Source organism: Crotalus tigris, unplaced genomic scaffold, assembly GCF_016545835.1.
Source record: "Crotalus tigris isolate CLP2741 ecotype Arizona unplaced genomic scaffold, ASM1654583v1 scf7180000017666.379230911805:20528666, whole genome shotgun sequence".
Taxonomy (NCBI): Eukaryota; Metazoa; Chordata; class Lepidosauria; order Squamata; family Viperidae; genus Crotalus; species Crotalus tigris.
The window spans coordinates 11,881,665-11,909,454 of NW_024096552.1; the positions used below are offsets into that span (position 1 = coordinate 11,881,665).

Here is a 27,790-nt window from a genome sequence, read left to right on the forward strand (position 1 = left end):
CTTTGTTTGCTTCTGGTTGTTCGCAGATCTGTTTTTTGATTATCCTTTCCAAGATCTTCCTAGGTATTGATGTTACACTGATTGGTCTGTAGTTCCCTGGGTCTGTTTTTTTTTTTTTTTTTTTTTTTACCTTTCTTGAGGATGGGAAGCACATCAGCCCTTTCCCAATCATTAGGTACTTCCCTGATGCTCCAGGATTTTTTAAAGTTATGGTTCAATGGTTCTGAGATAACATCTGCCAGCTCCTTCAGAACTCTGGGATGTAATCTGTCGGGTCCTGGTGATTTATATTCATTAAGGTCAGATAGGTATTCTCTTACAATTTTCTTGCTTATTTTAATTTTTGTTTCTAGTTTGTCTTTTGCAGTAGTTTTTTTTTTGGTATGTTGGGCTATTTCTTTTTGTGGCGAGACTGAAGCAAAGAATAAACAGCTCTGCTTTTTCCCTACTGCCTGTTACTTCCTTGCCATCGTTTCTCTTTAGTTTCCTTTACTTTTTTCTTGTTATTAATATGTTGAAAGAAACTTTTTTTATTGTCCTTGATTTGTGTTGCAAGTCTTCAATCATTCTGAGCCTTTGCTTTCCTGACGTCATCTTTGCCTGTTCTGGCTGTCTGCTGATAATCAGCTTTAGTTATATGTGATTGACATTGTTGATATTGTATATTAATGACATGGATCTGTATTTCTAGAGCTGGAGATTATAAAGATTTATTGTTTAATATTTTGTTTTTTTCCTGATACATGGTATGGATATTGATAGTCAAGTTATTTCTTCAGACATAAGCAGTCCAGCTGGTTTCATTGTAATGAGTTTTTAATATGATTGTATTGGGTTTTATTGGAAATATTTGGAATTAAAATTGTGATTTTACCTCTGATTTTGAAGCACAACATTGAATGATTCCATGTCCATGAATGTCTCATTAGTCACTTCAAAATACAAGAACAGTTGAGTGTAGTTTTAGGTCCCAAAATCCTTATTGTCTTCCTTGCATATTTACTCTTGTACTTTGTTTTGGGGCCTGCCATTCTGTTGGGGGGAGGGGGTATATTTGCTTTCGCTTGGGATAACTTTTGCTTTCTACTTTTCTTCTCCCACCTCTATCCACTTGAGAAAGGAATGTTTCTCCCTTATGAGGGAGATGGTTACAAAGAAACAAAACTGGAGAAAACCTTGAGATGCGAGCCAACTATGTCAGTTACCTGCACATCGTGCCACCTGTGAATTGGCTGGATTTCAAATGGACATTATGACTTTGATGAGAGGAGGAATATTGCTGGTTTAACTATACTGTTTAAGCGTGATTTTTCCAGACCTCGCCTTGACTTCCCTACTGTCAAGAACCCCTAATAAAAGTTTCCTTTTGAGATAATGCCTGTTTCAAGAGTTCTGCTTTCTTGGATGGTTAGCTGAGATGGGTCCTTACATAAGGTGAGATCAGCATAGTACTCAACCTGGAGAAGCTGCTGCACTACCGGGATAGTCACAACTAAACTTCACATGGAGGAATTCCAGGCAGAGAAATGGGCCGAGGATCTTGAAACCAGATGAAAGCTTTTGCAGGGACCTGGAAGAAGCTGGACCTTCTAGTGAAGAAGTTTGAGCCAGATAGTCACTCAGGGTCAGAAAAATGAAGGATGGGAAGAAAAATCCCTGAAGGTCCCCCTTACCCAAGGTGGAGGAAAGAAAAAGGAGAACGTTTATCCACTGCCTTTAATGAAAGATCTGTTAGAACACCTGTTGAAAGGGATTTTTTTTCCAAATTAGATATGAGAGAACCTTATTATTACATACAAATAAAGAAAGAGGATGAATGGAAAACTGCTTTCAATTGCCCACTTGGTTGCTTCCAATTCAGAGTTTTCCCATTTGGGCTACAAGGGGCTCCTGCAGTATTCATGCAACTGATTAATGAGGTCCTACATGATCGCCTGTATAAAGGGGTTTTGGTTTACCTGGTGATATCCTTATTTACACTGAAACCAAAGATGAGCACATTAAGCTGGTCAGAGTGGTACTAAAAATGCTCTGCCAAACTGTATGCCAAACTGTCAAAGTGTGTATTTCACAAAGATCATATTGATTACTTGGGCTATTGTATATCCAACAAGGGAATAGAGATGGACCCAGAGAAAGTGAGAACAGTTCTGGATTGGGCTCCTCTGAGAACCATCTCTTGTATCTATTTGTGGTCTTCTTCTTTTGCCGAATATTTTTCCAACTTGATGTAATTCACTTACTTGGCGGTTCCTGTATTTTTACAAATGTTGTTGGGAATACAAAAGATGAAATAAGTAAGATGAATACTTTCTGTCTCCCAAACTTTAATGGTTCTCCTGGTAGTTCTATAGTCTATTCCATTTTTCTTTTTGTATCAGAACCTTATAGATTTTTTCCTGTTTGTGTTAAATTGTAATTCTTTTCATTTGTTATTTCATCAATTTGATCATATTCTTCTAATTTGTAGTCTATTATCTGATTTATTTGTTCATTCATTGTTATTTTTTGGGTGTTTTTTAATTGTGGATTTAGATTGGAAATATGCTTATTTAAATCATCAAAGTTGTTTCGAATTTCCTTGTGGTTTGAGTCTATTGTCATTTGTATTTGTCCCAACATTACATATATTTCCTCCTGGAAAGTATTTATCTTATCTTGAAGTATTGCTTCTGGAGGCCCTTGATTTTCCAGGCTAAGTCCTTCAGGGGCAAATATTGAATGTGGTGTCCTGTCATTTTTTGATACGTATGTGATGTCCATGTTGTCTCCCCCCTCCAAATAATTTTTCATCAATGTTTTAATTCAAAAATCAGTTTATCAGTCAGTCAAAATTACAATTTAGTGTGTTAAGCCAGTTTAAATTCTTCCTGTAGATTCTCCTCTAAAAGATTAGCCAAAGCCAAGGTTTTTCTTTTCCATAAACAGTTCTTAGATTTAAGCAACAGTCCAGGTGTTTTTTTGTATGTTTGTTTGTTTCAGACATTTTTTTAATCTTATAACTGGCTTTTCCTTTGATCCCAGCTGTCTTCAAGGTTATTTGCAATTCAAAAGAACAGCTTTTTCTTTATTTCTAGGCATTCTGCTAATTTCTGAGTCCTTATTGTTAGTATTCTATGCTCTGATTCTCCACTAGATGTCAGCAGTTATTTCTTTTTTCAGTTTTTTTTTCAATCAAAAAATTATTTTTGTTATATATTTTTATAATTCCATCAAAAATTCTTTAGGATATAGTCTTGACAGTTTCCTTTTGAGACAATGCCTGTTTCAAGAGTTCTGCTTTCTTGGGTGGTTAGCTGAGGAAGGCCCTTACGTGTAGCTTGAAGCTGAAAACAGATAACAGAATTGTACAAAATAAATAGTTTAGGAGATTTTTTTTTCAGGAAGGAGCATGATTGGCATATAAACTTGTCGGGGAATTGCACAGCCAGTATCCAAATGGATTCAGAGATGGTGACACGAAACAGTTTTATTTAAATAAATATATTTACATTAAATAAAATAGGCAAACAGAAGCATTGTCAGGTAAATCAACCCAGCAGAAATATCATGAGACAAATGCTATTAAGATACAAACCCAGGATATATTTATTTATGACCTAGGCTTTCCATCTAATTTTATTTTAAATTCATTCCTGTTATTTTGTATTTAAAATAAACTTTGGCATAACATATTTTTAATAAAGATATTTCTATGGTTACTGTAATTATTTAATGAGAACCATGTGGCATGTTACTTTGTGGTTATTTATCTTTTAATGTGATTTTTAATATATCTCTGTAGTATGAGTACTTTAAAGTTATCTTTGACATGCAGCCTTCTTTTCTTGGCTTCCAACTATATTGATTTTCCAGTTTTTTAGGTTGTCTTCATGTAAAACCTATCTAGTTATAACTATAAAATATAAGAAGCTTGTCTCTGGAGGAAAACTCCACATTGCAGATGGAATATAATCCTTAACATTGTTTTCCCCTCTCCTTTCTGCTTTCAAATAGCTAGGGACAGTAGGAAGAACTCCCTTTGTTTCATGTAGTGTACATTGCAGTGAAATAAAGTAGCAGAGCAGAAAATGGAGAAAGACATAAAAGAATCTCAGCTCAAGGAGGTCAGATCCATCATAGACTTAATGTTGCCTTCAAAGACATCTGGGACAGGTAGCAATTCAAGACAATCAAAGAAGAAGCATCCGTGAATGCCAAGATAGGGGATTTTCACAGAAAATCTGTGTCCCACTTTGCTTTAACTCTGCTAGAAAAGACTTTTGGAAACAGGTTACTGCTATTGTCAGTGATATGCTGTCAATTTGAAAAGACTCAGTACAGAGGTCCTTCAGTATCCACTTTCAGTTTTATATTGGAATGGGTTTTTTGGGGGGAGGACTGGCCAGGGTTCTTAATACCAATTAATCAAAACATTTAATATTTTCACTCATTCTGCTTTTTCCCCTGTTGTTTTTTCCCCATATTATTGGTAATATAAAAACCCAATCAGTTCACCCTCCTTTACAGTTTTTATTCTATTTTTTTGTTTTTGAGCATAATTTGAGCAATCACCACAGATTAACAATAAAGTTTCTTGTTCCTTAAACTGAAGTTCTTGGCATGATTTATATTTTTTGTTTATTTTCTACACTTCCAAATCACATCCAGTCAATTTAAGAAACCAAACATATGTTTTGTTTGACTGGAACCTTAATGCTTTCTGTATTACCAGTCCAGAGCAATTTTAAAGCATATTATTTGCAGTGAATGTGTAAGATGATATACATTGGGTGTCTGCAGTGGGGTAGAGAGTTTAAAAAAAGAGGACATCCATGATTAAAACCCTGCTCTTTTTTTGTGTGCCATAAGTTTAACACTATTATATAAGTATAAAGGCCAATACAAAATGTAGTTTAATCATAAAATATGTAAAAGAAATGGGGCTTCAATTGTACACTTTTAGACACTATGTCCCTTTAAAAAGAAACCTGCAGATGTCCTAATACTCATGCAATGAATATTTACATTTAATTACTGTCGGCAATCAGAAACTGAAATTGATTGATTACATATTACATTGGTCTTTATATTGATGCTAGGTCTTAATTCTACTAGGAAGTTTATGTTATTTTTAACTACAAACGATATGAGAGCTCAGAGAGACTAGGAGCCAAAAAATGTGACTTGCCATAATCAGTGTATCTGATTATGTATGTTTTTGTAATTACTACTACTGTCAGGTGCGGATATGAGCAGGGCATGCTCATTCCACTCAGCCTCTGCTCTCATTGCTCCATTCCACTTTTGGAACATCGGGAGTAGACACTAGGCATCCCACAGGGAAGGGAGAGGGGAACCAGGCCTGAGTGACAGGCTGGCATGCATGCAACTCCACTCACACAAGAAATAAGAGAAGCCTTTGGGGTGCTGCTTGCGCAAGTGGAGCTGGGAGCCTACTGACCCGTCTCTTGCGCAGCCTGGTTCCGAATAAGCCACAGTTTAGTAGTTGGCCATGGCCTGGGGGTTGGGGACCCCTTTCCTAACACATTAATCAGATGTAAAAACTCATTCATCATTTGCACTGCAATAAGCATAACTGAAATTCCAAACAAATATTAAAGCAATCAAAATAGGAAAAGCAAAAAAATTGCTCCTAAGAACTCTGTGGATTACGTTATGTAGAATCGATAACTGAATGTGTATTTTAGCTTATTTGATGTTCACCACAAAAAGATCACAAAATTGTGCATAGTACATAATGATTTATTTAATGATCATACAACTTAACAACCATAATTCTGGGCTCTATCACGATCATGTCAAAGATTCTTGTATTGTTAAATAGGCCAAGAATTTTGATTATAGTATTTGAAAAGGTCAATGCAAGAGAATATGGTTAAAATATTTGAAAGTTACGGTGACTTGTATTTTAAATCAAAACTCTTTAAAAATGATGCACTGTTGTTACAGGTAGTCCTCAACTTATGAGCTCAAGTGAGCCCAACATTTCTGTTGCTAAGCAAGACATTTGTTAAGTGAGTTTTGCCACATTTTATGACTTTCTTGAGACTGTTAAGTGTTAAGTGAATCACTACAGTGTTTACATTACATGAATCTGGCTTCCTCTTTGACATTGCTTGTTAGAGGCCCCAAAATGGACCATGTGATCCTGGGACACTCAACTGTCATAAATATGAGTCAGTTGCCAAATATCTGAATTTTGATCATGTGATCATGGGGATACTGCAGTGGTCATACATGTGAAAATGGTTATAAGTTTGTTTCAGTGCTTTTGTAACTTCGAGTGGTCACTAAATGATGTGCTGTAAATCAGGGACTCCCTGTATATGACACTAGAAAAATTGTATAAGGTGGGTAAAGATACTTCTAATCACTGTTGGAAGAGTGAGAACAGTAAAGAGATCTTTTATCATGAATGGTTAAAAAACAAAAAGATATTGGATACAAATATGTATGGTAGTACAGAGTTCTAAAAATTAACTTTCAAATGAAACTAGCACTTCAAAATGAAACTTTTCTTATTTGGGCTTATGGACAGTAAAGTAGAAAACTTTAATGGATTATTAGTTTAATATACAGTATTAACTGCAACAAAGATATTATATGCACAGGCTTGGAAGATACAGAAACACCAATAATGGAGAAAGGGATTTTGAAAAAGACTTAAGTGCAGAAATGGCTACATTGACTTGTTTGATTAAGGAAGAAACTACAGTTACTTTTATAAAAGACTGGAATCCCTTTTTTTCTGAAAGTGGATACAAATGAATTGTTGATTTTGGGAATTATTGATTGAAAAGTTTAGTTTATGGGAAGAAAGGAACTGCGGTAAGTAATATGGATGGTAGAGATGGTAATTGCTGTTTGTAATCGCTGCAAAGAAGATTGGAAATAATTTCTTTACGTGTGCTTCTTTTTCTTTCCTTTTCACTACCCTTCATTTTTTTCTTTTACCTTTTTTACAATTTATTTCTTTTTCTGATTCTTATTTTATGTTTCTTTAGTTTTTAATCTTTATAAAATGCTCTTTTAATGAAAACTATTTACAAAAATGTAAAAGGATTTTGAGCTTCCATTTAAATGTATTATCTTTTATTCCTTGTAAGCAGTTCATGATAAAATATTTTTGATTTTGCTGCCAGATCCAAATATATGACAGAATAATTATTAAGCAGCAGCAACAATTCCAATGAAATTTAGCCTATTTTATCATAATTCTTTAGATATAGACATAAGGTTGGTGCCAGATACATTTTTTTTACTTATCAGATTTAAGCCATATTTAATTCTTTTTTTCTTCTCTCTTAATAGATTGTTTTTTAACTTCAGGGTTTCAGTAGAATTTGCTATAAATTCTTGATTTTTCTCTAACATATTGCACAGGATATTTCTGACCTATTATCCAAATATACCTTTTTAGGCTTCTCAGACTGAATTTCTAGATGCGTCCTCTAACCTACATGTCAGGCTCCTTCCCATTCTCTATATCACTACACCATCCAGCAGCCTTACTCATAATGTACTTATATATTTCACTTATATATATATATCTCTCCCAATAAGTGGGATGAACAATGTCTCAATGTATATATCTTTTGTAATTGTTCTTTACTGAACAAAAAAATCATATCCATAACTCAACCTCTTCTCTAGTACAGGAGATGGAGAATCCACCAATGGGTTTTCTCTGTCTGCCTGCTCTTGAGACCAAGTAGCCAAACTTGACATGTCCCCTCTTGCTAGGAGATCCAGTCTTAACATGGTCTCAGCTCTTGAAGACGTATCAGGTTTGGCTCTCAATAGATAGCAGGTTAGAAATCCATTGATGAATTCTCCTTTTTTCCTCTAAATTAACGAAATATTATTTGGAATCTCCCTTTATTCTAAATTCTAATTTAAAATCCTCCCTTAAAATCTTTTAGTAACACTCGAATCAGTGCTATCTTAATTAACAAAATTGGGGAGTGAAAGGTGGGGGGAGGCTTCTGCAGTTTTCCTTTCTTGTTTTCCCCAGGGCTCTGGGGAAATACTTTGGGCAGTTTTGCCTGGAATATTCCTCATTCTCCTCCCCATTTCTTTAAAACATGCAGGATCTCACTGCAGGCTTGGAACTTTTTAGTTCAGTTCAGGCCCTCCGGATCATCCCAGACAGCCGGGAACATCCGTGGGCACCATTTTGGTTGCCGTTGAAGGCAATAAACTCAAATTGATTGATTTTTTTCCTTTTTTTGCCTGATGTTTGGAGTCTTTCCTTCTGAGCTTGATTTCGGTGCAGCGCTTAGCGCTGCCATCACGTCTGTCTACAGCACCTGAATATTCATGGACACCTGGGTCTTACAAACCATCCAGTTTGGTCTGTCCCTGGAGTTCCTAGCCAAGCCCCCGGACTGATTCATTGCCTGTCCTGTTAACAGGGATCCACTCAAACAGGGACTCATGCAGGAGGCCATTCAACATCTTCTGGAGATTCAGGCCATAGAACCAGTACCGCCAGACCACAGGGGAGGGGGATTCTACTCCATCCTCTTTGTGGTTCCCAAGGCTTCAGGGGAGTGGAGAGCGATTCTGGACTTCAAAGGTCTAAACTATTACATCATTTAAAAAAAGTTCAAGATGCAGTCACTCCAGTCCATCCTGGGGGGCATCAGACAGGGAGACTTTCTGGCATCAATAGACCTCACGGAAGTGTATCACCACATCCCTATCCACCCAGCTCACTAGACGTTCCTCAGGTTCTGTTACAGGGGCAGTCATTTCCAGTACAAGGCTCTTCCTTTCGGCCTCTTCTCGGCTCCCAGGGTGTTCACCAAGATCCTGGCCATAATAGCCGCTCACTTGAGGAAGGTACCAATACGCATACAATGTTACTTGGATGACATCCTGATTCAAGCGTCCTCCTTCCAGGCAGCTCAGGAGGACCTGGAATACACAATTCAGGTACTCCAACGACATGGCTTCTCAGTCAATATTCAAAAAAGCCAGACGGTTCCCTCATACAACCTTCTGCACTTGGGAGCCATCATAGACACCACAAACTGCATGATCTATCTCTCTCAGGAGCGATTAGTCAGCATCAGTGATCTGGCTCGTCGGGTGTACAGGACCATACCGTTCCACTGGTCTTGCTCTCCCAGCTCCTGGGAAAGATGGTTTCATGCATAGTCAGAGTTCCTTGGGCCAGACTACACTTGCGGGACCTCCAATAGTTCCTTTTACCATTTCAGGGGGTGAATGCCAGCACATCCAACCATCAGGTCAGGATCCCGGTTCACATCTTCAGGTCCTTGCGCTGGTGATTCTCACAAGCGGTGACCAAGGGATCACCCTTTAAGGAACTGGACCGCATCACTATCATGACAGATTCCAGTCTGTTCAGTTGGGGAGCCCATCTACAGTCTCAGTTTGCACAGGGGCGTTGATCCCACGCAGACTTGAGACACAACATCAGTTGGCTGGAGCTCAGGGCCATCCACTTAGCTCTTCGCCAGTTCAAATAGTGGATCAGGGGACGTCACATCTGATCCTCACAGACAATGTGGCATCCAAAGCACACATCAGGGGGACACCAGGTCCAGGTCTCTTATGTCCAAGGCACGACTCCTGGGTTCCTGGGCAGAGTCCAATCTGGCCTCCCTCAGGGCCGAACACATTTCAGGGGTCGAGAACCAGCAAGCAGGCTTTTTGAGTCGCTCTATGGTGGATTCCTCAGAGTGGGGGTTGCATCCAGATCTGTTCTCTGAGATCTCCCACAGATTCGGCCATCTGGTTCTCGACCTGTTTGCGTCGTCAACCAATGCCCAACTCCCCAAGTACTACTCCCACTATTTCCTTCCAGGAGTGGAAGGGACGGATACCTTGCAGACCCTGTGGTCACAAGGTCTCCTCTACGCCTTTCCTCCCCTCCCACTCATACCGGCAACCATCTGCAAACTACTCCAGGAGCAGGCGGAGGTGATTCTTTTTTTTTTTTTTTTTTATTAAAAGTTTTATAAATTTTACAGAAAAAACAAAAACAATACAAAACAAAGAACAACATATACAAAAAAAAAATTAAACAATACATATATATAAAAAAAAACCCCATCCCAGACCCCTCCCAAAAACCCTCCCTTCCCCCCCCTGAGCTTCCCAGAGCAGAATATAGGCTTAAAAAATAAAGATAAAAATTAAAATAAAAACTTTATATTTATATATATAAAAAAGATGTCTATAATATATATGAAAATAAAACTTATGAAAAAGCTATATGATATTTTTGTATACTCAATCTAAATTGTATAAATTTTATCCATTTATCCCAAATAGCAAGAAACTTCTCTTGCGTTTGTTGCTTTAAGAAAGCCGAGATCTTTGCCATTTCCGCCAAATAAGCTACTTTAAAAAACCATTCCTGCAATGTAGGCAAAGATTCCTTCTTCCAATATTGTCCAACTAACAGCCTCGCGGCTGTAATCAAATTTAGCATCAATACAACCTCCTTTGTATCACAATCTGTAACAATACCTAACAAAAATAATTGCGGAGTGAATTTTACCCTCCTTCTAAAAATTCTCTGGATATTCCACCATATTTTGATCCAAAATGCTTTTATCTCTCTGCATGACCACCAAATATGATAATAAGAAGCCTCCTTATAACCACATCTCCAGCATTTGGGTTGTACGTCAGGGTACATATAAGACATTTTTTGTGGATCAAGGTGCCATCTATAAAACATTTTATAAAAATTCTCCCTTAAATTTTGTGCTTGAGTAAATTTGACATTTCTCACCCAAATAGTTTCCCAGGTGTCCAATAAGACTGGCTCACCAAAGTTCTGCGCCCATCTAATCATACAATCTTTAATTAGTTCCGTTTCTGAGTCCAATTCAACTAAAACCCCATAAATTCTCTTAATGTGGGTTTGTCTTTGATCCTTCAGTTGCTTAATAAGATTTTCATCTTCTCTAAGAAAACCCACCTTACAATCCATCTTCCATCTATCTAGTAGTTGCCTATATTGGAACCAAGAATAAGTAAAATTTTCTTGTGCTAATTCTTCCCGTGATTTTAATTGCCAGTTTTGTCCATCCCATTTAAGTAACTGTCTATAAGACACCATATCCATTTTAACCCCTCTTTTTATTCCTTCTATCGCATGCCAAGGTATAGCCCATAATGGTACTTTAAAATCACTTTTATAAAAGGCGGAGGTGATTCTTGTGACACCGTACTGGCCACAGAGGCCATGGTTTGCCGACTTGGTGAATCTTTCCCGGTCTCCTCTATGGAAGATTCCTCCACATTGCGTGTCCTTACACCAGGGGTACCTCCAACACCCGGACCCTCAATGGTTTCAGTTGACCGTCTGGCGCTTGAGCGCAGCATCATGACACAAGAATTATTTCCCCCCCCATGCAATTACCATGATTCAGGCCTCTCGTCGCCCTGCAATCAATCGCATTTATGATTCTACTTGGAAAATTTTTTGCCATTGGTGTAGAAGGCAACAACTGGATATCTACAAATTGACCATCCCTCAGATCGTAGATTATCTTCTGGATGGTCTGGACAGAGATCTGGCCCCTGCGACTATTTGCAGACAGGTGGCGGCCCTGTAAACATTACTCACTTGTGCGGATTCAGTTCCCTTAGCTCACCATACTAGGATTCGCGCCTTTATCAAGGATGCGTGCAACACCAGGCCTCCCATGGTACACAGGTACTCCTCTTAGGAATTGCCTCATGTCCTTTGCACTCTAACAAAACCATCCTTTGAGCCCATAGCAACTATTCCATTGCGGAACCTGTCCCTTAAAGTTGTGTTCTTAATTGCCATCATGTCAGCGAGACGTATCTCTGACCTGGCTGCTCTATCAGCCAGGAATGACCTTTGTATCTTTCATGGCGATCAGGTAGTCCTTTGTCTGGACCCCATCTTTGTGCCCAAGGTAAACTCGCTTTTCCGTAGAGCACAGGAAGTCATCTTGCCAAATTTTTGCCCCAATCCTTCCCATGACTTGGAGCGGCAGTGGCACACACTGGACATCCGCAGAGCACTGTGGCGTTACATGAAGTGCATGGAGCCTTTTCGTAGGTCTGAGGCCCTATTTATCTCCTTCCATCCGGCTTCTCTGGGACAGAAGGTTTCCGCTGGCACTATTGGCAGTTGGATCAGGGCCTATATCGAGGAGGCGTACCACTCTTCCCTGCCAGCTCCAAGTCATCTTACGGCCCATTCCACTCACAGTGCTGCGATCTCTGCAGCATGGGCCACTCAGACGTCCATCGAGGAGTTTTGCAGGGCTGCAACATGGTCCTCGCCCTCCCCATTTGTTCACCATTACAGGATTGACCGCTTTGCTTCGGTGGACGCCTCCTTTGGTCAGAGGATCCTTCAGCAGGTGGTCTCTGGGGACACTATTCCGGCTTTATCGGTTTCCCACCCATCGGGACAGTGAGGCTTTGGTATGTCCCATTGGTGGATTCTCTATCTCCTGTACTGGAGAAGGGGCGTTGTCTTACCTGAACACCTTTTCTCAGTATGGAGATGGAGAATCCACACCCACCCTTTAGGACAGTTAGGCTGACACCTCGTCCACCTTCAGCCACTTCGCCCTCATTAACACTGGATCTCCTAGCAAGGGTGTGTGTGTCAAGTTTGGCTACTTAGTCTCAAGAGCAGGCAGACAGAGAACCTATTGGTGGATTCTCCATCTCTGTACTGAGAAAAGGCGTTCAGGTAAGACAATGCCACTTTTGCTCTGAAGCCATCCAGTTTGACTCTGGCTATAATATAAATCTAATTTATATTTTTATAAATTGGAATCCAATTTACTGTGGGTATGTAGATTTTTCCACGAAAGGGGTTCTCCATAATTACAGTATGTTAGATGAACTGTTGGTCTATTCTTGGACCTGCTTTTATTTCTCCTCTTCATATCTTCTGTTTACAGAATAAATATATCTATAAATTCAATAGAAAATAAATTTTATTGGTAACAGCTGCTTATTAATTATAAGCTAATTATATCAAAATATAAGTTCTATCTTATTGTTATTGACATTAATATCAAAACGACTCTATTTATTTAGCTTTATTCCTGTACTCAGTGTTTTGCAGAACAAGAATAAGTAATATGCATTTTTAACTTCCATTTTTGGTACATTTAAAATCCCTCATGACTGACCTTCAAAACTTAGCAACAGAATACCAGGTTTTGGTAATATCAATTTTAATATTTTATCATAGTATTGTAAGAACAGTTGTACTAATTTTTATTTTTTATGGCTGTCCATTTTAAGAGAGACAATTCTGTGTAGCTCACAGTAATGATATGAAACCAAAATATCATAAAACATTCACAACCATTCTCTTTCAATGCATCCAACACCACTCTCCTCAGGCCTCAATCACCCTATCTCAGTGCTTGGGCAAGAGCCAGCTTTTTATGGTCTTTTGGAACCTCAAGAAAAAAGGGCCTACTGGATTTCAAAAGACTTCCTTAGCGCCAGAGCTGTTGTGGAGGAGATATATTTCATAGGTCCCATTAGATGTTAACATTTAAGGGAAGGGGCCTGTAATGGACCTCCTTTACCCAACTTAGTAGAATAGGCAAATCTCCTCAGAAGGAAGTAGTCCCACAAATAACCTGGCCTATTAATCCCTCATATAGGAACAGAAATGTCACTTGGTCCTTTCAGACAATGTCATTATTTCATTGTCCCTTTGTCTCTCAAAGAGTAAAAATAATGTGTAACCTTCATAATGCTACACAGATCTGCATATAATTAATAAATTAGCTTGGTAGATAACATTGGTAGAGCCAGTGTCAATGGCAAGGTTCAGTCTCTGGTATCCATTCTGTTCTCTGCCATTCTTTTTTTCCATACTCAGGAGACTAAGTTAATTTTTGTAGAGGAGTTTTGAAATAAAGTAATACTCATGTGCAACCTTAGAATGGTGAGTTGTTTTGTCTTGTATGAAGCCTCTAATAGGGTTTACCTGCTAATACACTGTTGAAAGATAAATCTTCAGGTGAAGTCCAAAGCGTTAATAAACAAAATGGAGGCTGGTTAGGAAAGAAGGTTCAGTTTATTGAACAACAGAACAGCAACATCATGCAGTTCTGGGAAAGCTGACAGAATGGAGCTGGGAGTGGGTGGTTTTTTATACCTTTTTAGGGTTTTCTGTTTGGAGTTGCTCCTATTTGAGATTGTTCCTGTTCCTGTGCAATGAACTGAGCTTCATTATGTACCTGAGGTTCAGTGTGCCTTTTTGGAATTCTAATGATGGTGGGTTAATCCTATTATGTCCTAAAGGTCATGTATTTAGATTTTGGGTCGGGGACGTAGATTTTAGGGGTCTTTGTCTTTCTAATCCTATCAATTCCCAGTCTTCCTGAATGAGATTATCAAAGCTGCTTTTCTACACAGCTGGCTTGCTCAGTTTCTGCTTGGGGCTATTAAGAAAAATTGGGCCTGCTTTTCTGTCTTTAAGATCCTTTGAGGAAATACAATATTCTGCCTTTTTTAATATCCCCCCCAAATATTTCCTTCTCTAGGGGGAAGTGCTGACTTTCTACAATCCCCCCCTTGTGCCATATAAGTGTGGGTGACACACTTTTACTGACACAAGATTAAGAATTGATTTGGTCAGGGAGACTTGATGGGTGCTATTATGGGGGGTTCCAGGATGTGGGAAAACAGCTTTTAAACTGTTAATGCAAAAGGGAAGACACTGATAGAGGCCACAGAAAAGGATTGCTGCAGTGGCTCTCAGAAGGGGAGCTTTCAACCCATAAAGTCTAAAAGTCAGGGCAAAAGTTCTGTGCCAATTCCTTTTAGATGTTGGATGTCACTTCCTGTGAGCTTTCCAGTCAGGTTTTTTTGAAGCATATGCTTCCAAAATTCTTCACAGCCCTATTTTGCCTTAGTAATTAATTACTGGCTACCCATTTTCAAGGGTTTCTACCTGAACCTGCCTTAGTTCTTAGTTTAGTACATCCAGGTTTGTGATGTCCAATTGAGGTTAGCCAGTATGCAAGCCAGGCTATTAATATTTCTTAAATTGCATACAATGCACCCTAGGACTCCCACTCTGTCCACCAGTGCAACATATTCACTTAGGTTTGGAGATCTCTTTCCTGCTATTTCTTCAGAGAGGATATGTGAATTGTAAATTGCCTGTGCGGGCATGGTTCCCTCCCCCATGGAATTTGCAGGAAGATATGCATGCAAAGGCCTTAGTGTCACAGAGAAGAATCAGCCTGGGGAGCTTTATGTGGAAGTAGGTGAAGAGGATAGCCTGAATGTGATTCTGAATGGTGTGTGTGTGTGTGTGTGTGTGTGTGTGTGTGTGTGTGTGTGTATGCAGCTACTAATACAAACAGGCAATACAAACATCCTGGACAAATTTCCCTCCCACTAGACAGAGGTCCAAGGTATTCAGGACTTGCTGTGCCAACCATTCCCAAATGGGGCCAATGGATCCAGGAGTCTTTCCTTTCTCTGCAGCTTTCACAGGCATCTGGGTGATGTAGGCTTTGGGCAGATCTGTTCCTCTCTGGTTGCATGGTGACTTTCTAGTGGATGGATGGATCCAAATCCAATTCCCTGGCTCAAATGAATGGAGGCAGCACTTGGGTCAGTGTGTTTTGTTTCCAAAGGTTGCTGAGTCATCTGTGCGGGGCTGAAAAATATGAGAACAGGGTCCCCCCCCTTTGTGGATGACTCTCCCAGGAGAGGCATTGCTGGTCAGACATAGACATGGAGATCAGAGGATAAGAAATGGAGAAATGGGATGGGGGATGGGTGGATAACTTGCAGGCAGAGTTTGAAAAGACATTAAGATTAACTTTATAGATGTTAAATAGATGAAACCCATTCAAAGACATACAGTAAAGAGTGAAACATTTCCTGTAGATCAGACATGTCAAACCCAAGGCCTGCAGGCCAGATTCAGCCCGATATGTGGTTCCGTCCGGCCCCGGGACCTGCTCTGGAAAGAGCAAAGAACCATCCCGCCACATCTCAGCCCGGTCCAGGCTGACTGGGTGCTGATGTAAAACCTGGTTGCATCCATCAAAGCCAGAATGCACTCAACCTTAAATCTTGTCTCTCCAGAAAAGAGAAAATAAAATCAGAAGCTGCTGATCGTTGGAAGAAAAAGATTACAGCTAAGCAGAAAGCAAAACAACTGATTTGAGTGAGACTATTTTCCTTATCTCTCTACAAGAAAAAATTCTGGTTCTGGAAAAAAGCTCCCGAAAAGCAAGAAATACTCAAAGCTATAGGGAGGGGGGAACTTTCCTTCATTCCTCCCTCCTGGAAAATACAAGTGGTGGTTTAAGCTTTTGGGGGAAATTAAAGAGACTTACAACAATATTGTGAAGATATTTAAATGAGACAGAAGAAGAATATTTTGGGAAGTTTTAACATTCATAAACTTTTCTTTTTATTTTCTGTTTGGAAACCATCTGATTATAACTTTGCAAACTTTGTAAAGCTTGGCTGGGAAAATATAAAATGGACATCCAGTGACATCTAGTGGCAAAACTAAGAACTACACTTGGCCTTGTTTTGTTTTTTTTAAAAAAATATCAAGCTTTTGTGATTGGAGTGTGAGAACTTGGCTAGATGCCCAGACACAGTTTATAGACTAAACTCTTTGATGTCCCTGGAATTTATAGTCCTGGAGATTGTGACTGGAAAACAGAAGAATCTCTTTGGGTTGCTTTTCTCTACAGCAGACATGTCAAACACAAGGCCCACGGGCCAGATCCGGCCCGATATGTGGTTCCGTCCGGTCTGGGGACCTGCTCTGGAAAGACCAAAGAACTGGCCCGCCACATCTCGGCCCGGTTCAGGCCGACTGGGCGCTAATCTACAACCTGCATCCATCAAAGCCAGAAAGCACTCAGCCTTAAATCCATGGGGAAGCCTTGTCCTGCTCCCTGGGTACGTGTGCAAGTGGAGTCCGGCATCCCTGCTGGCTGTCTTGTCCCACAGGCTGACTTCACCCAGGATGCTGGTGCTGGCTGTCTCCTATGTGTACATGTGGGGGGCAGGACAGAGGTAGGAAGTTGGCATAAAGGCTTTTTATTCTCTCCAGAGAAAAAATTTCCTACCTCACTCTTCCTCCTCTTGGCTTGTCTCTCCGGAAAAGAGAAAATAAAATCTTCTTCCCCCAATCAATCTCCTCTTCCCTTTTAAAAATCCCTCCCCAAGAGTCCTGCCCCACTGCTAGCCACCGCAGAGGCTGCCTGAGCTCCCGACCTCTCTGCCGAATCCGCAGAGCTCCGGTAAAGAGCCAATCCCAGCTAGCGCCGATTACCTCCCAACTATCCTCTCTGCTACACTTTCTTCCTTTTCTCCTTCTCATCTCTTTCCTTCCTCCACAATCAGGAAGGGGTGATGGGAGGGGAGAGATTGCCAGCGCTGCCATATTGCCACCAGTCTCGCTATCCCGTGTGGGGGGGTCGGTCCCAGTGAAAGGAAAGTCTCGTGGCTGTGAGGCTGGCAGTGTTGGTGGGAGGGGGGGCTGCACTGATCTACAACCTGGTTGCGTCCATCAAAGCCAGAATGCGCTCAGCCTTAAATCCACGGGGCAGCCCTGCCCCCTGGTGTGTGCACAAGTGTCCATGCTGGCTGTCTTACCCTGCAGGCTGACTTCACCCAGGATGCCGACGCTGGCCATCTCCTGTGTGCACACCCGGGGGGCAGGATAGAGGTGGCAGGGCAGCTTCTTGCTGGTTCCAGTGGATCTTAGGCTGAGTGCATTCTGGCTTTGATGGAACCACGTTGTAGATCAGTGCCACACACACTCCACCAGCACTTCCAGCCTTGCAGCCACAAGGCATCCCTTTCAACAAGACCGCCCCCACCCACCCACATGGTATAGGAATGGCTGGCAGCAGCATGTTAGTGCTGAGAATCTCTCCCTCTTCCATCACCTTTTCCTAGCATGGGGGAAGGAAAGAGATGAGAAGGCGAAGGAAGGGACGGAGGGAGGGAGGAAGGAATGGAGGGAGGAAGGAAGGAAGGAATGGAGCAATGGAGGGTGGGAGGAATGGAGGGAAAAAAGGGAGAGGAAGGAAGGAAGGAACAGGGAGGAAGGAACAGAAGAAGGGATGGAGGGAAAAAAGGAAGGAAGGAAGGAACAGGGAGGAAGGAACAGAGAGTGGGAGGGAGGGAGGAAGCAGCAGTGGAAGGAAGGGAGGGTGTGAGAGAGGAAGGAACGGAGAGTGGGAGGGAAGAAGGAAGGAACAGGAAAGAAGGAAGGGAGGGTAGGAAGAAGGAAGGGATGGTGGGAGTGAGGAAGGAAAGAAGGAACAGAGGAAGGAAGGAAGGGAAGGTGGGAGGAACCATGTCCCGGTGCTCGTCCTGGTCCCACCCTCCTCTGCCAGAGACTCTCAGATCTGCCTTGGTGCTGCCCAGGCACCCCTGAAGCGAGTGATGTCGAGATGGCCATGCCCACCCAGCAGGCCACACCCACCCCAGCCACACCCATCCAGTAGTCCACGCCATCCTGGCCACATCCGCCTGGCCCATGGAGGGCAATCACAATGCTGATGCGGCCCTCAATGAAATTGAGTTTACACCCCTGCTGTAGATAAACTTAAAACATTCCCTTCTGATAACTTTGGGCTGTTTCTTAAAAACACAGAGAGAGAAAGAGAGAGGGGGGCGAGAAGGAAAAAAAAAAGAATACATTTCCCTTCATCCTGTTTTGCTCGACAGGCAAACTAGGGTTAGTCTATTTTACTTTTGGTGGCTTATTTTAACATTTTTTCCCTTTTCCTGGAAGAATTTAAAAATCTTTTCTCTAAGGATTAGGGACATTTAACAGTTACATTTACCTAACACACAAAGACTTTGACATACATATACATACAAAGACAAGAAAAAGAAGAAAGGAAAGAGAAGTAGAACTCTTTAGTTTTCACACCCTGGTCATCCCCACCATAAATCTCAGCTCAAATTAGGGCAGGCAGAAATCTTAAATGTATTACATATAAAACAATGTTCCTATATTTTATTTTCCTTTCCCTTTTAAGTACCTTTATATAGCCAAATTGGTTTCCCAGCTTTGTCTCTGAGCAAAACCCATTCCTTACATATCTCCCTTACTCGTATCTCCTTCATACAGGCTAGGACAGGGACTCACTTCTCATCCCACACCTTGGATACGTCTCCTAGGGGAGGATCTGGATTTGACCCTTGAACTACAGCTTCCCATGTTCCCCTTCCAATGTGGGGTTCAATTGGCTTAGTCAGGTCTCTCCCGCAGCACAATCCCTGCCGTACCACTGGTCAGTTTTCAGACAAAAAAAAAAAAAGACGTCTGGGAGGACTCTGGTTCTCTCATAGAGTACGGGCATCTCCTAACCAGGGAACAAATCACCTGTCACCTTTCAGACGAAAAAGGGGTCCAGGAGGACCTGCCGCCCCAAGCCAGCAGGTACGGGCACCTCCTTCAATTGCCTGTCAGTTTTCAGACCCAGGAGGCTCTGGGAGGACCACTGCTTTTGCAGTAGTATGGGCACCTCCTGCAACCGGACTTTGCTCATTCACTTCCCAGCTGGTTGCCCAAATCCAACATTCATTAAACCTCTACATGGAACACGTTGAAACCCAAGCTCTAGAAAAATCTGAACACAAACCCAAACTCTGGCTCAGATACGTAGACGACACCTTCATAATCTGGCTACATGGGAAAGAAAAACTGGACAACTTCCTCATACACCTCAACAGCCTACACCCCAAAATACAGTTCACCATGGAAACAGAAGCTAATAACCAACTTCCCTTCCTAGATGTCTTAGTCTACAAGAAATCCAATGGCTCCCTAGGACACACCATCTACCAGAAGAAAACACACACAAACCGCTATCTGCACGCTCTCTCACACCACCACCCAGCACAGATCAACTCTGTAGCCAAGACACTCATCTCCAGAACAAAACGCTTAGCTGACGAACAACACCTAAAACCCGAACTACACACTCTCACCAATGTACTAACATCCAATGGATTCCATAGAAATAAGATTACAAACCTAATCCAAAAAGAAACCCCCACTAAAATCCAAGACAAGAACAAGAAAACGGCAAAGCCCTCCTCCCATACATAAAAGGCACCACAGACAGAATCAGTAAGATCCTCCATAAACACAACATCAAAACAGCATTCTGCACAAACAGAAAAATATCCACCATCCTTAGAAACCCCAAAGATAAAATTGAATTAGAAAATCAAGGAGTATACGAAATCCCATGCACCACTTGTCCCACCATATACATCGGACAAACCAACAGAAGAATAAGTGCACGCATTGAAGAACATAAGAACTCAGTCAAAAAAGAGGAACCAACATCTTCCCTGGTCCAACACCTTAAAGCCACAGGACATGAAATTGACTTTAAAAATACCAGAACCATTGCCAAAAGTGAACATTTTAATAACAGAATAATCAGAGAAGCCATCGAGATAGAAAAACGCCCACACAGCATGAACAAGCGAGATGATACCTCCCGCCTACCAGCCATTTGGAAACCTGCCCTTATTGACAAACGACTCCCTAACCCCAAAATCTTAAACCCCTCTGCAACTCAGACTAACCTGAGCACAACCAAACAGAACACTCCCCCAGCCAATCAGAGCACAGCCAAGCCCCTAACCATTCAGAACACACCTCCACCCAATCAGAACACAGCCAAGCTCCCACCCAATCAGTTCATACCCCCACTGGCAGTTAAAAGGAAGAAACAGCTAAGACCACACATTGCTGCTCAAAGCACGAAGCTGAAAACACCAGCCTGAAGATGACGAATGGACTTCGTCGAAACGTCGCCAAGACACTTCCAATTTTACGCGGGAGAAAACCCGAACAACCAAAGACCTATATATATATATATATATATATATATATATATATATATATATATATTATATATATATATATATGTATATATATAGCATTCTTGGGTATATATATTCTTGGGCATGATTCATTGTCATTATTTTTCTGGTCTTCCTATCCATTGCTTTTTATTATTATTATTATTATTATTATTATTATGGATCATCGCACAGTCAGCCAGATGTTCAGACTGGATTTGGCATTTTGTCTACCTATCGAGTCCTTACCCAGGACCTGGGATAGGCAGATGTGGATGTTTGATGGTATTACAGATATCGTCGCAGGATGGAAGCAGTTCCTAGTAAGGCCGCCTTTTGCAATTGACTAATAGCGAATTTGTCAATGCCAATGGTGTTCAAGTGGTGCTCCAGTTGTTTTGGGATTGCACCCAAGGAGCCTATTACTATTGGTACTACCCTTGCTTGCTTTTGCCACAGTCTTTCTATTTCTATTTGTAGGTCTTTGTATTTTGTTATCTTCTCCAGTTCTTTCTCTTCTATTCTGCTATCTCCAGGCACTGCCACGTCCACTATCCAGACTTTTTTGTCTTTCTTATCGACAATTGTTAAGTCTGGGGTGTTATGTTGCAGGTGCTTGTCTGTTTGAATTCTGAAGTCCCAGAGCAGTTTAATTTTATCATTTTCTATGACTTTCTCTATTTTATGATCCCACCAGTTTTTGCTTACAGGCAAATGATATTTTTTGCAAATCTTCCAATGCACCATTGTTGCTACTTTGTCATGCCGCTGCTTGTAGTCAGTCTGTGCAATCTTCTTGCAGCAGCTTACCAAGTGGTCCACTGTTTCTTCAGCTTCTTTGCATAGGCGGCACTTACTGTCTGTTGCTGTCTTCTCAATTTTGACTTTATATGCATTTGTCCTTAAGGCTTGGTCTTGTGGAGCCAGAATTAGTCCCTCGGTCTCTTTCTTCAATTTTCCTGCTCTTAGCCATTGCCAGGTATTGTTATTATCTGCTTTCCCAGCTATTTTTTTAATGTATTGGTCATGTAGTACTTTGTCTTCCGATACCTCTATTCTGTTCTTCATTTGGTCTTTCTTGTAGGCCAGTTTGGTCTCTCCAGTAGTCAGTAAGCCTTCCTGATATACTAATTTCAGTGCATCTTCATCATTGTTCTTAAGATATTCTTCCAAAGCCATTTTTTCTTCTTCAACCATCTGATGTACTTGTAGCATTCCACGCCCACCTATTTGCCTTGGTAGATAAAGTCGGTCAATGTCACTGCGTGGATGGAGGGCGTGATTCATTGTCATTATTTTTCTGGTCTTCCTATCCATTGCTTTTAGTTCTGCTTGAGTCCAGTCCACTATTCCAGCTGTGTACCTAATGACTGGGATTGCCCAGGTGTTGTTTGCCTTTATGGTATTTCCTCCATTGAGTTTGGACTTTAAGATCTTTTTCACTCTCTTGATGTATTCACCTCTAACCTTTTTCTTGACTTCAGTGTGCTTGATGTTGTCAGCTTGAAGGATACCCAAGTATTTGTAGTAATCTTCCTCATCCAGACTCTTAATGTTATTTTCGTGGGCATCTTGATTCCTTCAGTTTTCACTATTTTTCCTTGTTTGATAGTAAGTGTGGCACATTTGTCCAAGCCAAACTCCATTACAATATCTTGGCTATATATACGGACAGTGTTGAGCAGCGATTCTATTTCAGATGATGTTTTTCCATACAGCTTCAGATCATCCATGTAAAGGAGGTGGGATAGTCTGGCAGATGTTTTTGATGTTTGATAGCCATGTCCTGAGTTATTCAGTATTGTTGACAGAGGAAACAGTGCAATGACAAATAGTAATGGTGATAATGAATCTCCTTGAAATATTCCTCTCTTGATATTAACCTCTCCCAGCTTCTCACCATTGATCTGCAACTGTGTCTTCCATTGTGCCATCGATCTTTGCACAAATTTTCTGATGTTTCTACTGACTCCTGTTATTTCTAGGCACTTGATTATCCAATCATGTGGCAGAGAGTCAAATGCCTTTTTGTAGTCAATCCATGCCACATTCAGGTTGGTCTTCCTTCTCTTGCAGTTTTCCAAGATCATTTTGTCTATTAGGAGTTGATCTTTTGTTCCTCTGCTATTGGGGCGGTTTCCTTTCTGCTCAGGTGGAAAGAGATTGTTTTCAACTAGATGCTGTTGCACTGCATCAGCTACTACACCAGTTAGTAATTTGAAAGTTGTTGGTAAGCAGGTAATTGGCCTGTAGTTGCCTGGTATTGCCCCTTTTGCTGGATTTTTCATTATTAGGTAGGTTTTCCCAGTTGTTAGCCACTTTTCAATTTCTCCTCCTTGTAGTATATTGTTGAACTGTTTGGCAATGAGTGGGTGTATAACAGTTAGATGTTTCAACCAAAACCCATGCAGTTCATCTTCACCTGGTGCTGACCAATTTTTGATTTTCTTTGCTCTTTTTTCTACCATTTTTGTTGTTATTACTAGTTCTTTCATTTCAACTTCTGTTTTATTTGCATCCACCTCTTTTAACCAAGCCGCATCCTTGTTGTATTTCTTTGGGTTATCCCATATCTGCTTCCAGAACTGCACTGTTTCTTCCTTGTCAGGTACTGACTGATTCCTTGCAGTTTCTCCATTGATGGATTGGTAGAAACGTTTCTGATTGGATTGAAATTGGAGGTTCTGCTATAGTTTGCAATTCGAGCTTCATATCTACTGATTTTCCTGGCTATAGCTGTTATTTGTTGCTTTATTATTTCCAGTGCTTCCTTGATCTTCCTTGTTTCTAAGTGGTATTTCTTGATTAGGTATTCTTTGGTCTTCTTGTTCTTCAGCTTCTTTTCTTTCATCTGTTCTAGCTTGCTTGCATGTGATCTTAACTTGCTGATCTTATTTTCTAGTCTAACCTTCCATTTTTCTGGTGCACTGTTTGTTTGTTTTTCTTCTTTGTTGATTTTGCATCCCAGGTATTCAGTTATAACTGTAGCTGTGCTGTACATTAGTTGGTTTGTTTCTTGCAGTGAATTGGTGCTTATACTTGCTATTGCAGTATTTGCATCTTTTAATGCTTGTGCTAGCTGTTTCTTTGAAACAAGCTTCAATGCAGGCAGCCTTATTCTGTTGTTTTTGTGCTGTTCTAGATGCTCAGTTATTCTTTGTTTCAATTCTTTTATTTCTTTAGTTAGAGTGTTTTGTTCTTCCTGAGGAAGAGGTGCCTGGTTTTCAAATGAGAACAGTTGTATAGCTCTACTGGATTCTTTCACTGCCAACTCCCCCTGGTTTGCCTCTACATTCTGAATTACTTCTGGTAAGGCTTTGATTTCTTTGCCCTGGGTAAACCTTTGCAGTTCGTCCAATTCTGTTTCTGTGAATACTTTATTTCGTATTATAAATCGGCGTTGATCTGCTAGTCTCTGTTCTGTTATTTCTGATTCTGGATGTTGTTCTTTCCAGAACTGGTGCATTCCTTTTAGATATCCTCTTCTTGTTGGACTTGATCTGTAGTAACAGATCATTATTTCTTTGTTTTCCATCACTGTGTATCTGCGACGGGTAAACACCTTTTCTTCCAGTAGTTCTGCAGCTGCTGGCCCTGGTTGCTCAGCCAACAGTCCTGAGTCCTGTAACCCATTTTTCACCAGATATCCAGGAACTCCAATATCTAGCGTGGACCTTGTTAACCCGGGCGACATCCGAGCCGGTATGGCATTCTGAAATTTATGTCTCACCATATTTTTTATGGGAGAGACACTCTTTGTCTAACTCCTCTGATGAGACCTGTCCAGTATGGTTGAACCTCTGGCATAGCTCTCATCTTCCTCAGAGTACACAAGCCCCACAACCACGTCAAGGTAGTGCCTCACTGGGGGTCTATTATTATTATTATTATTATTACTACTACTATTATTATTATTATTAAATATGGGTATTCAGAGATTTTCTATCTAAATCCAAATAGGGTTCTCAGTTCAGTTTTTTTCCCTGCATGCCATAACAATTCTGGGAGCATAAATGATATTCCAGTAAGTGACCTCTATGCCAATAGAATGGTAATTACACCATTTATTATGAACTCCAAATTGCCTTTGTTTAGTTTTAGATTGTAGCCTCTTTCAGTATTGTTTAGAAACAATTCCTCCTTGCACATGAATTGAAGCATATGGTTTTGAAATTAATTATATTTAAGAAAACTAATTTAGATACTGTAAACATTGCAATTTAGACAAAAGGTATCCTTATAGTTATTACAAACGCAGGGAACAACTAATGGAAGCTAGTCTATTAATAATCAGAATTTCTTTAATTTCTGAAGTATTGCCAAAGATTGCATTTTTAATATATTTATTGTACAATTGTACATTTACAATGTCTTGTTTTTATTTCAGATTCAGCTCCTGCTTTGAATTCTTTAAAATATTGTAAGTATTTTTTGTTTTGTATTTGATTTATTAGCATTAACAGTCATTTGAAATTATCTATTACTATAGTATATATTTATTCCCATTTAATGTATCATATTTTCTAACAACAATGTACCAGGAAATAATTTCTAAGTTGTTCTAAATTACTTGTTTCCTTTGAAGTTCTTCAAATCTATGTCTGAGAAATCTCCCTATTTCTAATTTCTTTTAGAAGTCAATTTTGGTTAAATTTCAGTACTAGCTGTAATTTGAAATTAAAATTTAGATGTATAATGGTGTGAAATATTAAAAGCTGAGTTGTAAAATATCAAATGTCTGCAAGAGTTTACAGTTGGATAAAATTTGAAATAAATTAATCATTGATCATATCTTCTGGAGAGGCTGTATGAGGTCGACCACATACTTTCATGCAAGATATAACTTCCATTTAAAATAATCACAGTCCATTGTTGAGTTGAGAATTACTCCTGTTTCAAACCCTGGAGAACAGCTACCAGTCACAAAAGATGCTATTTGCTTAGACTGATCAGTGACCTAGCTATATAAAGCAGTTTCAGAATTTCAAAGGGCGCCTGTGATTAGAAACCACTTGCAAGTCCTAAAATCTTTAAGGCTACTGTATAAGAATCAGACCACTGATCAGTCCAGCCTGTTTTCTTTAACTGCATATCTCAACCTTATATATAAATATTCATATTTGCAGGAAATGGTCTAAGAATAGAAGTGTGAATATGATGGAATAATCAAAACCTATATGGATAAATTATTAATATAAAGGCAAGAAAAGAAAACAGTTGACATGATTAGTTAATTTGATTGGTACAAATTGGGCAATCCATATCCTGTATTACCTTTAATCCTAGTTTTTATAGCATAATGCATCAAATTTATAGACTTTCCTTGGCATATACATATTGGCTTCTATTCTCTAAAATATATAGATATGAAATTAAACTTAAGAAGAATTGATTTTTCTTTTGTACTAATCAAGACGGTCATAAAATAATTACATTCAATTACATTGAAAAGACTTTATTTTTGAAATATAAATATATATAATGACTTAAATTCTAAGATTTCTTGATTCAACATTTCAGGAAAGGGCATGATAGCAACTACATAAATCTCCCCCCTTAAAATATTACTTATTTTTGTGCAATATTATCCTAATAGTTCATTAAATATTATTATTTTTTATAATTTAATACTGGGATACCTTTAAAAATCATAAAATGGCAATTTTGTTTTTGTTTAAATAGATGGTGGCAAAAATAATACTAGGAATATGAACAAATTAGGAAAAATGACTAAATAATGTATTAAATTTTTCTCCGTGATATTTAATTGTAGATTTACCTCTGGATATCTTAGGAAGTAATTGTTTCAAACTGTTCCATTCATTAAAAAAAAAAAAAAAAGCCTGGCTGGTTTCCAAATTCTTTTCCTGTGATCTGCAAAGCTAGGCTGATTTTTTTTATTCTATTTTCTTTCTTTCCTTGACTATATTCTTTGAATGTGCAGTGTCCCATATTTATGTTACTTACAGTAATTCAGTATAGATTTTAAGCATTATCCTTCACTCTTATCACTTTCTATCTCATTGACTCATTTTACATGATTTGTAAAAATCACAATTTGTTTTCATTTGTTTTTGCTACTGTCTGTGGGCCTTTTATATGGTATCTTCTGTTGCTAATGACCATCCATATGTATAAGGTACAATGTCCCATATATATATGTCTGGTTTTTTAAATTTTTATTTATGATATGCAACTGTTTGAATGTAAAAGCAGAAAGACATTTTGGCATGGACATAGAACTTATCAACAATTTGTTAAACCAAATGGACCTGATCTTAGGAAAGATATGACTGCTATGTATATTTACTTTGTTCTACCACTTAAATATACAGAGACTGTTCCAGATAAATTCTACATAGCAGTCAGAGATTATAGATAATCACAAAAATGCATATATATATGTACATTGGCTTTCAAACTAATTTTTGCTTTAATTTTGTCTGGTCTTCATTTTCAAGCCAAATCTAATGCATTGCCTACTGCCACATTTGATTTATTTCTATTATTTTGTTTTTAGATTGTAGTTTTATATTTTGAATTTATATTATTTTATGCAACCTTAAATACTAGGGCAGTACAGAAAACCCCTAAATGAATAATATTTTTTTACATATTTAAAGTGCTGGGCCTTCAACAATATTAGTAATCATTACAACATATTTAAAGTGGATATAGGTCATTATGCCACTGTTGAAAGTTTTAGTCTAAGAAATCAGATGACTAATTAGATTTTTTTTATTAAGTTAAGTTGGTAGTAATAATGTTTTGATTCATAGTTCAGAATATAAAGTCTTGGATTATGTTGTCTTCTGTTTATGTAATACATTTCTTTCAAATATATCTGATATTCTTAAAAAGAGTGAGAAACAACTACCAATAACTTATAAAATCCTGATTGTGTGAA

General features: G+C 39.4%; 1 protein-coding gene across 11 annotated transcripts in view; it reads left to right on the top strand.

The window, feature by feature from the left end:
* GLI3 (GLI family zinc finger 3) overlaps window positions 1–27,790 on the top strand; it is a 402,298-nt gene that overhangs the window by 180,270 nt on the left and 194,238 nt on the right. For all 11 annotated transcript variants that reach the window (XR_005555977.1, XM_039336712.1, XM_039336715.1 and 8 more), the window contains one exon: window positions 25,271–25,303. Coding sequence is in view for 10 of the 11 variants with exons in the window: in XM_039336712.1 (XP_039192646.1) it covers window positions 25,271–25,303 (33 nt within the window). In the remaining variant the exon portion in view is untranslated. The remainder of the gene's footprint in view (window positions 1–25,270; window positions 25,304–27,790) is intronic.